Below are 13626 nucleotides of genomic sequence, written 5' to 3'. Positions count from 1 at the left end.
TACTGGCAGCAGGAGGCTGGAAAGATTAAGATTTAGATTAAGATTGCACTTTATTGATCCTCTAGGGGAAGCAGCAATTGGTGGAACAATGCCAAGGAAGTACAGGAAAGGTAATATAATACAGGAAAGGTATAAGAAAGGCAACAATATATAAATATAAACAATAAATGATAGTGCAAATATTCTGTGCAATAAATGGACTCTGTGCAAGATTGAGTTCAAGGATAAAGTCCAGAGGTGCGTAACATGTGCAACACGGATCATAAAGTTTTAAGTTTAAGTCAAGTAGTCAAGGTTTTTAAGTTTAATGCAGGTCCAGTCTGTTGTTGAGCTGCACTCCTTGGAACCAATAAGAGTTCACCATCTTTACCTCCATCTCTACCTCCTCCCCCTGGATGGTGACAGGTTGAAGGCTTTCTGCTGCTCATAAAGTCCACCACCAGCTCCTTGGTCTTCCTGATGTTGAGATGAAGGTGGTTGTTGTTCTCCACCAGCTCTCTGTATTCCTCCTCATTGTCCTCCATGATGCAGCCAACAATGGAGGAGTCGTCAGAGAACTTCTGTAGGTAGCACGTTCTGGACTTAAAACAGAAGTCTCAGGTGTAGAGGGTGAAATGGTGACAGTACGGTTCCTTGGGGTGCGCCGGTGTTGCCCATCACCTCATCTGACAGGTGGCCCTGCAGCCAGACGGACTGTGGCCTGCCGGTGAGGTCATCCTCCAGGTCACGAGGTTGTGGTCTACCTGCATCTAGAGAGCTTCTCCTCGAGCAGGAGGCCAGATAGTGTTGAAGGCACTGGAGAAGTCAAACAACATGATTCTCACAGCGCCTCCTGGCCTCTCCAGGTGAGAATAGGCCCTGTGGAGCAGGGAGATGATGGCTCCTCCACTCCAATGTGGGCCTGGTACACAAACTGCAGGGGGTCCAGGGAGCTGCCCACCAGGAGCCTGAGGTGCTGCTGAGGTCTGTCAAAGGTCTCCGTGACATGTGAAGACCTTTGACCTTTGAGGAGGGGTGGTATTGAGCTGCCCTCTGGTGTGGAAGACAGACTGGGGCTGGGAGAACAAGGGGGGGGGGTCGCTGTCCATGGTTTCTGTTGGGGGGGGGGGACCATCATTGCATGTGGGACCATCATTACAACAACATGTTTTGCAGCCAAGCTTTGTTCAAACCCACAGAACTTTATTTTAAATTCTACTCAAGATCCCAAGGGTTTCAAAGATACTAAATATGTCATGCTGAATTACAGGGAAATGTGTATAAAATGGTGCACAATCATCTAGATTTTTTTCCATTTGATGTAATGGTGCAGCCATAAAATACGGCACCTTGACCTTAATTTATTTTCTAACTTTAAAGCTACTTGAGGGGAAATTTAAAGGGAATCTCAGGGTATAAGTTGTTAAAAGACCCGCATGTCTTAAACACTGGTATTAGTAGGATGTGATGAGATACATTTTTAATAATCCTGGTGAGGAAATTGCATAAATGTGCTTTGAGTTGAAAATATCCTTCGATTTTACCAGGGAGCAGAGATGATGACATTTAAAGAGAGGCTCTTGGAAACACTGGAGGATTTGGGAGATGAAGAGCTCAAGAGCTTCAAATGGTTCCTGCAGCAGGATGACATCCTAGAAGGTTTCCCAGCCATCAAAAAGAGACAACTGGAGAATGCAGACAGGCAGGACACAGTGGATCAGATGGTGCAGACCTACAACCAACACTCTCTGGAGGTGACCAAGAAGGTTTTAATGAAGATCAACAGGAATGATCCAGTGCAGAGTTTGTCAAACAGCAGCTCAGGACCCAAAGGTAAGTCATGGGGAGATATATAAAAAAGAAATATAAACATGTGAAAAACAGAAATGACACAGATGACTCATACATTTATAATTCATAGTCAAGGTGTGACACCTGCTAAGCAGCCACACTAGCCTCAGAGTTATTAGCTGGTTGTTGGAAGGCACAAAGCTAGACACGGCTGGTTTAGTCCTTAGTGTTAGTTCCCTGTACCTGCATTCTGAGGGGAGGAGACTGTTTTGGTTGTGCAGTGTGTGTGTGATGTCCGAAGGTATATGTGACTCCTTCCTTGTTGATGCTGGTTAATGGTTCCTTGATATTAATGCAGATCCTCACAGTCTTGTGGAGGCGGTTTGTGTTGATGCTTCACAAACCTTCTGAGGAAGAAGAGGCGTTGCTGACATTTTGAGAAGATGTTTTGGGTATTTCTCTTGAAGATGAGTTTGTGATGGATGGTGGTGCTGAGGTATTTGTATTCCTCAACACGCTCTGTGGTCTGGTTAGTTAACACCAGTTCTGCGATGGAAGGCTGATCTGATTTATTCCAGGGGGCAGAAAAGAACGACATGGGAGGCATCAGGGAATCAAAACTGTAGTGATTGGAAATAACACATTACAGACTTTAGCTGAGTCAGTGCTGCTACCAGATGAGTCAATATAAATAAGATTGTTCTGATTAAGTTTGACTGAACGATGATGAATAGTGGTGTGGTGAGGGAGGGACACAGTCTCAGTCTGATACACTATGCTGTCTGAGCTATCAGACTCCATACCCTCACTAGATGATGCAGTAGAAGCTGTTCAGTTTCTCTGACATGGTGACACACTCATCTGCCCTAAGGCTGGATTAGCTTGGCTTTACCTTCCTGGAAGAGCTTCTCCACCTTCTCCCTGTTCACTTTCTTAGCATGTTTTATCTGTTTTTTCACTTCTGCTCTGCTGTTATTCTGCATTCAGACAGTAGATGTGTGAAGAGAGGCAGGCTGCCTTTTGAGTGTCTGTGTTTATTTTGAGTTTTATGTTATGCAGATGTCAGGAAAACAGCAAAAAGGCAAGTCTCATTGTGTTGTGATTGTATTACACTATAATTTTAAGAGCATGTATGGGTGTAATTTGACCTTTCTAGCACATTAAAAGTAGTTACTGCCATTTAGTTTTGTGGAGCAGAATTGACTCCCATTGATTCTGACTGTGACTCTGGTCCCATTTATCAAGTGCTGTAGAGGCAGAGAAAAGGGTTTGAGCTCCATCAGACCCACAAGGCCTCAGATGGCAGTGAACCCAGGACCAGGACCAGCAGACCAAGAGCAGGTCAATACGGAACCCGGGAGTGGCCATTGGGAGAGAAAAAAAGTTATATTGTGCGCACGATTTACTATAACGTGCGCACGTTTTAGTCCATTCGTGCGCACAATTTACTGTAACGTGTGCACGTTTTAGTTAATTTGTGTGCACGAGATACACTTCGTTCCCTCGATTTCGTTAAACTGTGTATTTTAGGAAATGCAACTTAAAGGTACCTTTTAGGTATTGCAGATAGGCCTAGTAAGGATTTGGTATGTTAATATCCATTGTCTGTTTACACTGAATAGGCACACTGAATAGGCATATCCCCCAAATATTGCAACATAGTTAGCCACTTAACCTTCAGGCCATGTAAACACAATCAGGTGGCTGCAACACACCCAGGACAGCGCCACATTTAAACATAATCACCAAGTTGTGCACTGACTCTTTATAAGCTCGTGAAGAGCGCATGTATTATATATCGAGAGCACGATATCACTATTTCGAGGGCACATTTTGGCAATTCGTGCCAAAACCAAAACGAGGGCTCATTTTAACCAGATCGAGGGAACGAATTGTATCTCGTGCGCACGAAAAAATAAAACGAGAGCTCGAATTGCATATTGTGCACACGTTACAGTAAATCGTGGCCGCAAGATAAATTATTTTTCTCCCGATGGCTCCGTAGGTCAATGGTTCAGGAACAGGAACACATGTATGGATCTGCACAGAGGAAGACAGTTTGTGTCACTTATTCATGTGAGAGACTCAGATGAAATCTAAACATGATGAATGTTCAGTTCATCCAGTCCTTCAGTATATATGTAAAGAGTTGTGGGATGAATAGTAGCTGTTGGCTGGTTGTTTATGTGTATTTCTTTATTTTCTTTCATTGTGGTTTTGAGTCCCTTTGTTTGGTGTCGGCTCCTGGCTCCGCTGGGCAGCATGCCCGCTGTTGGCGGTGGCGGACCGGGCCTTGAGAGGCGGACAGGCCGGCATGCAGTCAAACTTTCCCCGGCTGTCAGCTGTCAGAAGTTGTGGGTCACGACAGTGTGACGACCCTCCCACTCTCCTGCTCTGCTTGCTGTGCATGTTTGTCTGTCCTGCAGGAGCCTGGTGGGCGGGGTCATCATCAGTGCCAATGGAGTGCACCTGGGCCCAGTGAACACCTTGGACTTAAGAAGCCTTCAGACATCAGTGTCGCTCTCCCTCCTCACTTATGCACACCTTTTTGTTCTGTTCTTTTGGTTTGATGTAGTTTGTATTGTCTAGTTATTTTCCCCTGGTTTATGTAATAAATCATTGTTTTAACTTTTACTTTGGCGTATGGCTCCCTCATTGTTACTTCCTTGAGCCGGGTTGTAACAGGCAATATCAAATCTGCATCTAGGATGAATAATGTGGTTGTTATCTTCCTAGACAGTGTTGAGAAAGCTGACAAGGTTGTTGAAAACAGTGTTGTGACTCAAGATACTTTTACCCCCGTTCTCCTGCTGGTTAATGGGTTAGGGAAGATCACCATATCTAATGTTCCCCCGTTCATTAGAAATAAAGCGTTAGAGAAGGAGCTCGCAACATACGGACAGCTGGTGTCTCCGATCAAAATAGTTCCTCTGGGCTGCAAGTCTCCTCTCCTCAAACATGTTGTCTTTTATGTGTTAGGGTTAGTGTTGATCTTGAAAAATAATGTAGGTGATTTGAACTTGGTGCTCAAATTTAAGGTTGAGTTTGACTACACTGTTTTTGCTTCGTCGGAAACGCTGAAATGTTTTGGATGTGGCGCAGAGGGGCATTTAATTTTTTTTTTTCTTGTCCTGAAAGAAATGGGGGAAGGTCTGATAGACCTGCACCGGGGAGGCAGCGAGCAGCCGCTGCCAGTGGCGGCAGGCCAGTCAGGACACAGCGGAGCGGGGTGCAGACAGGCAGGACCAGGTGGAGAAACAGAAAGAAACGGAGGCTCAGGAACAAACTGAGGAGAATGGACAGGCTGAGCAGAACAAAGTGTTTGGGAACAGTGAGAGAACTGAGCAAAGCAAACAGGCTGGGCAAAATAAAAAGACTGGAGAGCAGGCAGGACAGATCGCTGCCAGAGGGGCAGAGGCTGTCTTAGTGGAGGAGGAAGATGTGATGCCAGATGATGATCTTATGAAAATGTCTGTGAAAAGGAAACCTAAAGAAAGCAGCCCAAACGGTTCAAAAGCAAAATAATTTCTAAAGAAGCGAAGCTCCCATCCTCTTTACCGGAGGAGAACACAGATGACAGTGACAGAGATGCAGATTCTGCCTCCGCCTCTCAGGTGCAGGCTGATTCAGAGAGCAGTTGCTCTTTCATGAAGATTAGGAAGTTCCTACAAGCCACCGAGGATGTGAGGGCAGTGAAGGTCCAGAGCTTCTTCCAGACCTGAACCTGTGTGTTGACTCAGTCAGGTGTTTCATGAAAAATGCAGGAGGTTTGCAGGGAGATCGCTTTACTGAGCAAGAGATTTTCCGCCTGAAAAAACTTGTTCAAAGTGAAAATACAAATACTTGATGATGAATAAGTTCCTGTCATATCTCTCTTAGTGAGTGTTTCTCTTGTCAGCTCAGCTCCTTTATTTCTGTGTGAAATAAAAATAGGCACTTTAAATGTAAATGGAGCAAGGGATGATATCAAAAGGGCTTCTCTTTTTAAACTGGTTGATATCAAGAAATTTGATGTTTTGTTTGTGCAACACATAGTACCATTGATAATGAAACTGAATGGAAGAGAGAATGGAATGGGGAAATCTTCCTTAGTCATAAATCTAACGACAGTGGTGGTGTTGGGATTTTGTTCTCAAAGATTTTATGCCAGATTCTTATGATGTAGAAGAAATAGTTGCAGGTCGATTACTGAAAATCAAAGCACAATATGAGAATGTCAGAATGTTTTTTATAAATGTTTATGCTCCAGTTCTTGGTGCTGAAAGAATGTGTTTTCTTGATGTGCTATGTAATACAATTCATAGTTGTAATAGTGAGGAATATTTATTTCTGGGAGGTGATTTTAGTTGTACAGAAAATGCTAAATTAGACGGGAACCATATCCTGCTTCACGGAGTCAGCTTAGACGTTTAGTTGAATCAAATGAACTGAGCGATGTGTGGAGAAGTTTTCACAGAAACCAGAGGCAGTACACCTGGACACACTCAAAGGATAATGTGCTCTCTGTGGCCAGGCTTGATTGCTTTTATTGTTTTAAACATCACTTCAGTGTCTTTAAAGGATGTCATTTGAACCCAGTTGGTTTTTCTGATCATTTCCTAGTTCAGTGCTCTGTTTTTATAAAGACTGTTAAACTAAAAGACAATAATTTTCAAGAGGCTTTTAAGTTTTTTTGGAATCAGTACAGAAATAGAAAGGCTGATGTTAGTTCTTTACAACAATGGTGGGATATTGGGAAGTGTCAGATAAAGCAGTTTTGTCAGCAGTACACCTGCAATGTCACAAAGGACTTAGTCAGATCTGTGCAAGTACCTTCTCGATCTGTGAGAGATCTAGAGATTGAAGTGGTGGAACTCCAGGGTTCAGCAGAGTCCACAGGAGATCGAGGCCATATTGAGGCTCTCAAATCTAAAAACCTGCTGGGTATTACAGCACAGGGGGCGCTGGTACGCTCACGGTTTTTGAATGCCACACAAATGGATGCCTCATCTCACTTTTTCTTTAGTCTAGAGCGCAAGAATGGCCAAAGAAAGGTCAAGCATTCACTGTGTTCGAACACTGCTCTGTTGCCGTCAGAGTTTTCTGAGATTCGCAAGTATGCAGCAGAGTTTCATGGTGATCTCTACAAGAGCAAGCATAAAGAGGATCCAAAGTGCGCACAAGCATTCTATGACGGTCTACCAAAGACTGATGAGGACTCTAATGCAGAGCTTGAGTCACAACTGTCTCCTGATGAACTGTACGCTGCTGTGCAAAGTCTGGAGACAAGGCGCCAGGTGTTGATGGTCTACCTGTGGACTTTCTGGTGAGAGATCAGTGAAGACTTGTTATCTGTTGACAGTTTGACTAAAGGGCGGTTGCCACTGAGTTGCAGGAGAGCTGTCCTTACTCTCCTGCCTAAGAAAGGAGACTTGCAGCAGATAAAGACCTGGAGGCCGGTGTCTCTGCTCTGCACTGATTATAAGATCCTCTCTCAGGTGTTGGCCACTAGAAGTGATGAACCAGGTCTTTCCTGTTGACCAGACCTGCTGTGTGCCCGGCAGGTTGATCACAGACAATATCAATCTAATTCAGGATGTTTTGGACGTCTCTAGTTCATTGGGGTTTGAAACTGGTCTTATTTCCATAGATCAGGAAAAGGCTTTTGACCGGATTGAACACCTGTATTTATGGCAAACTCTACAAGCTTTCGGTTTAAACCCAGGTTTTGTAGCTAAGATCCAGGCTCTGTACAGTGACATTGTGAGTGTACTTAAGATTAACGGTGGTTTGAGTCCTTTTAAAGTTCAGAGGGGAATCAGGCAGGGTTGCCCTCTGTCTGGTATGTTGTTTCTCTGGCTATTGAGCCCCTGCTGCATAAACTGAGGTCCGAGCTGTCTGGATTTGTTTCCCTGGGTGTAATTCAGCTTTTAAACTTTCTGCTTATGCTGATGATGTAATAATTATGGTGAAAGAACAAAAGGATGTTGATGTTTTGGTGGAAAATGTTAACAATTTTGGCCTATTTTCATCAGCAAAGGTTAACTGGGGCAAAAGTGAGGCACTGATGGTGGGAGACGGGTTGAGTAGGATGCTCAGTTTACCTGGTGGGCTCACCTGGAAAAAAGGAGGGTTTAAGTATCTGGGAGTGTTTCTGGGGACTGAGTCTTTTGTAAATAAGAACTGGGAAAATGTTTTAGAGAAAGTTGAAGGACGTCTTAGCAAGTGGAGATGGATTTTACCAAAGATGTCATACAGAGGCCGCATGCTGATTATTAACAATCTAGTCTCATGGACTCTATGGCACCCTTTTGGCTTGTGTGGATCCTCCAACCAACCTCCTGGCAAAGGTTCAGGCTGTACTGGTGGACTTCTTCTGGGATAAGTTGCACTGGGTCCCTCAGAGTGTGCTGTACCTTCCTAAGGATGAAGGGGTCAAGGGATTATGCATCTGGCCAGCAGGGGTGCAGCCTTCCGCCTTCAGTTCATTCAAAGACTGCTGACTGGGCCTAAAGACTTGGTCTGGAGATCAGTAGCTTGTGCTATACTGCAGCGGTTTGGTGGACTGGGACTAAACATGTCGCTGTTTTTAATGGACCTTAAAAACCCTAACTTCACTGGACTACCTGCTTTTTATCGTGGACTGTTGAGTGTGGAGTATGTTCAAGAAGGACAGACTGGAGTGGTCTGACGCTGCACTGGCTTCTACAGGAACCAGCGGTGTATGGAGGACGTTTGGTCACAACATGTGGGGTTGGACCCACAGTCTTAAAACTGTTCTGCATGGTGAAAATCGTCACACTGGGTGACGTAGTGGACTTGGCCGAACCTGGACAGTGCTGCTGCACTAGCGTCTCACCTGGGAGTGAGATCCACCTGGCTCATTAGTCAGCTGCTTGACAACATGTCAGCTTACAGAGAAGGAATGTTCTTTGTTAGCAGCATACTGTAGTTTGATCCATCCTGACAGTCAAGATCCTTTTCCATCACTGACAATTGCTCCCGATTTAAAAGATTGTGTGGGTCCTTTTTTAGAAATGGGGGATGCAGTTGATAGAGACTTAAGTGATTTAAAAGGTAAAACAATGTATAACATGATTGTGAAAATGTTGAATAAACAAAACTGAATGGTGGAACTGACACCTTGGAGAGTTCACCTGAGCTTGAAAGATGAGGTGAGACCAGTGTGGAGGGCATCAAACCACCGTTAACAAAACAACATGGTGATCTGCAGTGGAGGATCCTGCATGGCATAGTGGCTGTCAATGCTTGTATCTCTGTTTTAAACCCTAATGTCAAAGACAACTGTCCCCATTGTGTCCAGAGAGAAACAGTTCCATCGCTTTTCTGAATCACCTCTGTTCCTTCTGTTAGAGAGGATGTTTAGGTTGTTTGGAGAGGTTTTTTCTAAACAGTCTTTTATTCTTGGTTGTAAATATAGTCAGAACTCAAGGGATAAATGCCAACTCTTAAATTTCATCTTAGGACAGGCAAAAATGGCTATTTATGTGAGTTGGAAAAATAAAATTGAACAATCTTTAGACTTTGATGCAGAAGATTTGTTCATCAGGATGCTAAAGGCCAGAGTGAGGGTTGATTTTAATTATTACAGAGCTATGAAGGATCTGGATAAGTTTACATATATCTGGTGTTATGGAGGTGCGCTCACTGTGCTCTGTTGAGGGGGAGGAGCTTATCTGTAGAGATGAACTGAACTGAGTTGAAGAAAGGCTTGTACTTGTTTTTGTTTGTTGGAAGTTGATTATTTTATTGTGACTGACCAATGAATGTATGAAATCTTTCTTTTTTTTATAACTTGCTAAATTGTTTTTAATAAACAGCTGTTCAAATTCTCTCTCTCTCTCTCTCTCTCTCTCTCTCTCTCTCTCTCTCTCTCAGTGGATGTCAGTGATGTTGCGGAAACTTCAGAGAACAGAGGATCTTCCTCCATTCAATCACAGTCTGCTCCTCTTCCTCACCTTCCCACTGACAGCAGTCAGACTGAAGGTAAAGCTATTCTCTGGCTCGTCCTGGCTGCCATGTTGGTCTTGTCACTGCCCATTTAGTGTGGCTGTTAAAATGATGAAGGATTTAGTTAATATGTTTCCTTTACTTGATGTCACATCTCCTGGAGCCATATTCACAAACATTGTGAGAATCCTCTCAGAGTCTTAACTTCGCCTAAAACTTCCTAGCAAGGAGTTCTATCTTAGGAGTGATTTAGGAAAGTTCTCAGAGCGACTCTAAGCGAGGAATGGACAAGAACTTTTATCTTAGTGAGGAGGTGTGGTTGACTCTGTAGTGCTGGTCAAAAAAGAACAAACAATTCATTTTCAACGAATCATTCTTGAGCTCGAAACATACCGAGTCTGTAGTGGTACGTACTGGTTCCTCCCACTTCGAGTTTCCATCAAAGCTCATTAAACGATTGAATGATCGCCATGTACCTTAACAAACAAAGACATCGCACTTTCAAACCTGCTATTTGGCGAAGTAGTAGCGAGCTGTTCATTCAGGTTTTCTAGTTTCACTTTCAAATCACAATCTGCAAGCTGTCCGAGACAAGCAGCATTTTGAGCGTTCGACACTACTTCCATGTTGAGTCGTTCGAGTATTCAGTATACGCATTATGTATGTACTGAAACTCGAGGACCTGTATGAACGGCTCGCTCAACAATGTAGTACTACTTCCTCATTGAGCAAGCCGTTCATTCGATCACACTGTGCCTGCGGTACTTTACCACAAAAGAACTACTGTTTTTTTGTAGATACGATAAGTTGATAGACATGTTTTCACTGAAAAAACAAACAATATTGTTTGTGTTAGTATGACAACTGTATGTTCTTGTACTGAGCGGTTGTATAGTTTTGTGTCATGTGCCGACTTGTGTTTTTCCCCTCGGGGCTTGCTGTACTTGGATACTGCTTTGTTGTATGATTCGGTCATGTGTGTATGCTGAAAACTCGACTCGATGGGGCAGCAGTATCGAACGCTTGAGATGCTGCCTGCAGATACTGCAGATACAAGCTGCTGCGGTTTCAAGCTGGTTACTTGTTTATCCTTTTGGTGTAACTAATCTTATAATTTGTCTTAAGCCATATTAAACTCAAACTATTAAACTATTAAACTCAAAAGTTCGATTCATCAAGGTGTACTCTACATGAACGAATCAACAAAAAGATTCAAACTTCCCGGCACTACGACTCTGTTGCTAGGTATGATGCTCTCTTTTAGACGCTGTCATTGGTCCATCAAGAAAAATCTCAACACGCCTCTTTTAGTCATTCAGAATGCACACAAGGAATCACACCTGATTAATCAATAGTTAGAGCAACCTAATGATTTTGACAAAATGTAGCCTAACTTTTTAATACTTGCACAGTCCTCACAGATGTGTGATGTCTTTATTTGGGTGGATGCAGTAATGTTATTATGACTTTACCAGTTCGATGTTAAGATTTGGTGAAAATGGCTCAAGACTTAGTAGTATTAGTATTGATGATTTATGGACTATATGGTCAAGCCTATATGAATAGGGTTGTTGAACAAGAGTAGATTGTCGATGACAACACTGGGGAAGCCTGCTATATCCATAAATGCAGTTTTGTTGGCTGGCAAGGTACGCACGTCCAGTGGGAATGAAATAAACTGCATCACAACATGAGGCTGCAAAGAGCTGTAACTGTTTGTGTGATAATTCTGCTGATGGAGGGTTGTAGACCAAAATCATTACTGCTGCACTGTTGCATTTTGCTTGTTACCAGATATCTTATTGTTGTGATCACTTTCATAATAATAATAGCATTAATGGTGTAATGGCGTTACTTTGTTGAGTGGGAGATGTGAGCGCATCTCTAATGAGATCAGCAACAAACATCATCCTGCAGGATCTAACCTGTAGCTTTATTAACTCACTGTCATTCAGTGTTTGAAGAACATTTATCCTCCTCTGTGTCTTTCAGACATTTTCTCCTCTGCTTGAGAAACTCCTCAGCTGCTAAAAGTCCTCCTCTCTACTCTGAACAGTCTTTCACCTTAGGAGCTCTCTTAAGGGCTATGGTGTTTCTTGAATAGCTTTTATCTTTACTAGGATTTAATCTTATTTTAATTCTAAGAATAATAATTCTCAGAATTTTCTTAGATTTTCACCATTAGGACCAACTCTTAGTACTAGGAAGCTTTGTGAATACGGCTCCTGAAGTATTGATTCATGTGAGTAACAGGTGCAGAATGGGGCTTGTGACCTGAGGGTCAGCTGTTCAAATCCTTGAACTAGAAGATCTTGCATGAGAAAGTGAATCAGTAATTCTCTCCACTTCCTTTAACAACTTTTGTCAAGATGCCCTTGAGCAAGGCACTGAACCCCCAGCTGCTCCAGTAGAGCTGCTCAGTAGAAGACTGTGGTTGTACTGGGCAGCTGACAGGTGTAAATGTGTAAATGTGTGATTGTGAAGCTGGGGTCAAAGAGCATGTGTCCTCATCAAAACTTTTCTCTGGAAAATAGAGTTAAAAAATGTTGTGAATGAAAGCAACCCATAGTTAATTAGATGACACACTTGTAATGAAATATCTGAATACTAGAATATTATCCACAGTCTGCTCTGCCTGATATCACAACCTGTCTGTTCCACTAAGGCTGCATGTGATCAGGAAGCCTCTCTTCACAACGTTACCTTCCTTTTTTTTTTTTTTTAAAGGAAAGGATGTATTGATGTTGACAGTGAGAACATGTTTGTTATTCTCAGAGCACCAACTTTTAGCAAAAAAAGCACTGAGCTTCAAATGAGTTTTTATTTGTCGCACAAGCATCTATTTAGTGCTGCTACCTACAAGAGAGCCTAATGCTTGTAGTTGTAGTTTAGTTTTTATGGATGTTACTTTGTTCTACACAGATTTGCTGGTGAGAACAACAGAGTCTCAATGACTCATCACATCGTACCAACAAGAGCTCCAATCTAACCTCCAGGACATGGTTGAGTGTGCACAAGAAGGATGGTTAGAGAGGAAGGATCAGGAACTTCTGGATGATATCTACACAGAGCTCCACATCACAGACGGGGGTGACATACACATCAACAGCCAGCATGAGGTCAGGCAGATTGAGATGGCATCAAGAAAGCCAGCGGAAACAGAGAAAACAATCAAACCCAGTGACATCTTCAAACACCCTTCTGGAAAACACAGATCCATAAGAACAGTGCTGACCAATGGGATTGCAGGAATCGGCAAAACGTTCCTTGTGCACAAGTTCATCCTGGACTGGACTGAAAGAAGAGCCAATCAAGATGTGCATCTCACATTCCCCTTCACCTTCCGCCAGCTGAATTTACTGAAGGGAGAAAGGTTTCGTTTTGCAGAACTAATTCACAGATGTATCTGGGAAACCAAAGACATCAAGGAGGAGGCTCTTAATTGCATCTTCACAGAACTACAGACGTCAGGAAACAAAAACTATGACAAGAGTAAATTCAAACTCCTGTTTGTGTTGGACGGTCTGGATGAGAGCCGCCTTCAATTAGATTCAACTGGAGTAGAATTACTGCTGACAAACCTCATCGAGGGGAAACTGCTTCCCTCTGCTCGCCTCTGGATAACAACACGACCTGCAGCAGCCAGTCAGATCCCTGGAGACTTTGTTGACATGGTGACAGAGGTGAGAGGCTTCACTGACCCACAGAAGGAGGAGTACTTCAGGAAGAGATTCAGAGATGAGGAGCAGGCCAGCAGAATCATCTCCCACATCAAGACTTCACGAAGCCTCCACATCATGTGCCACATCCCAGTCTTCTGCTGGATCACTGCTACAGTTCTGAAGGATCTGTTGAAAACCAGTGAGAGAGAAGACCTGCCCAAAACCCTGACTGAGATGTACACAG

At 43.2% G+C, this 13626-nt stretch overlaps 1 protein-coding gene across 1 annotated transcript; it reads left to right on the top strand.

Annotated features, from left to right (window-relative positions):
* The first annotated feature begins 1535 nt into the window (after window positions 1-1535).
* On the top strand, window positions 1536-13221 carry LOC139914656 (caspase b-like). Its single transcript, XM_071903018.2, has 3 exons — window positions 1536-1812; window positions 9649-9756; window positions 12643-13221. Exons 1-3 carry the CDS (start codon window positions 1536-1538, stop codon window positions 12672-12674), a joined length of 417 nt encoding a protein of 138 aa, XP_071759119.1. The 3' UTR covers window positions 12675-13221.
* The last annotated feature ends 405 nt before the right edge of the window (window positions 13222-13626 follow it).

This window comes from Centroberyx gerrardi, chromosome 15, assembly GCF_048128805.1.
Source record: "Centroberyx gerrardi isolate f3 chromosome 15, fCenGer3.hap1.cur.20231027, whole genome shotgun sequence".
Lineage (NCBI taxonomy): Eukaryota > Metazoa > Chordata > Actinopteri > Beryciformes > Berycidae > Centroberyx > Centroberyx gerrardi.
Note: the sequence above shows the minus strand (reverse complement) of the source record. Positions and strands in the feature narration are given on the sequence as shown.

Bases quoted from the DNA above. Each gene is read 5' to 3' on its own strand.
- LOC139914656 (XM_071903018.2), top strand. From the start codon at position 1,536: ATGATGACATTTAAAGAGAGGCTCTTGGAAACACTGGAGGATTTGGGA. The intron at 1,813-9,648 runs GTAAGTCATGGG...TCTCTCTCTCAG, and splicing joins CAGCAGCTCAGGACCCAAAG to TGGATGTCAGTGATGTTGCG. The intron at 9,757-12,642 runs GTAAAGCTATTC...TGTTCTACACAG, and splicing joins TGACAGCAGTCAGACTGAAG to ATTTGCTGGTGAGAACAACA.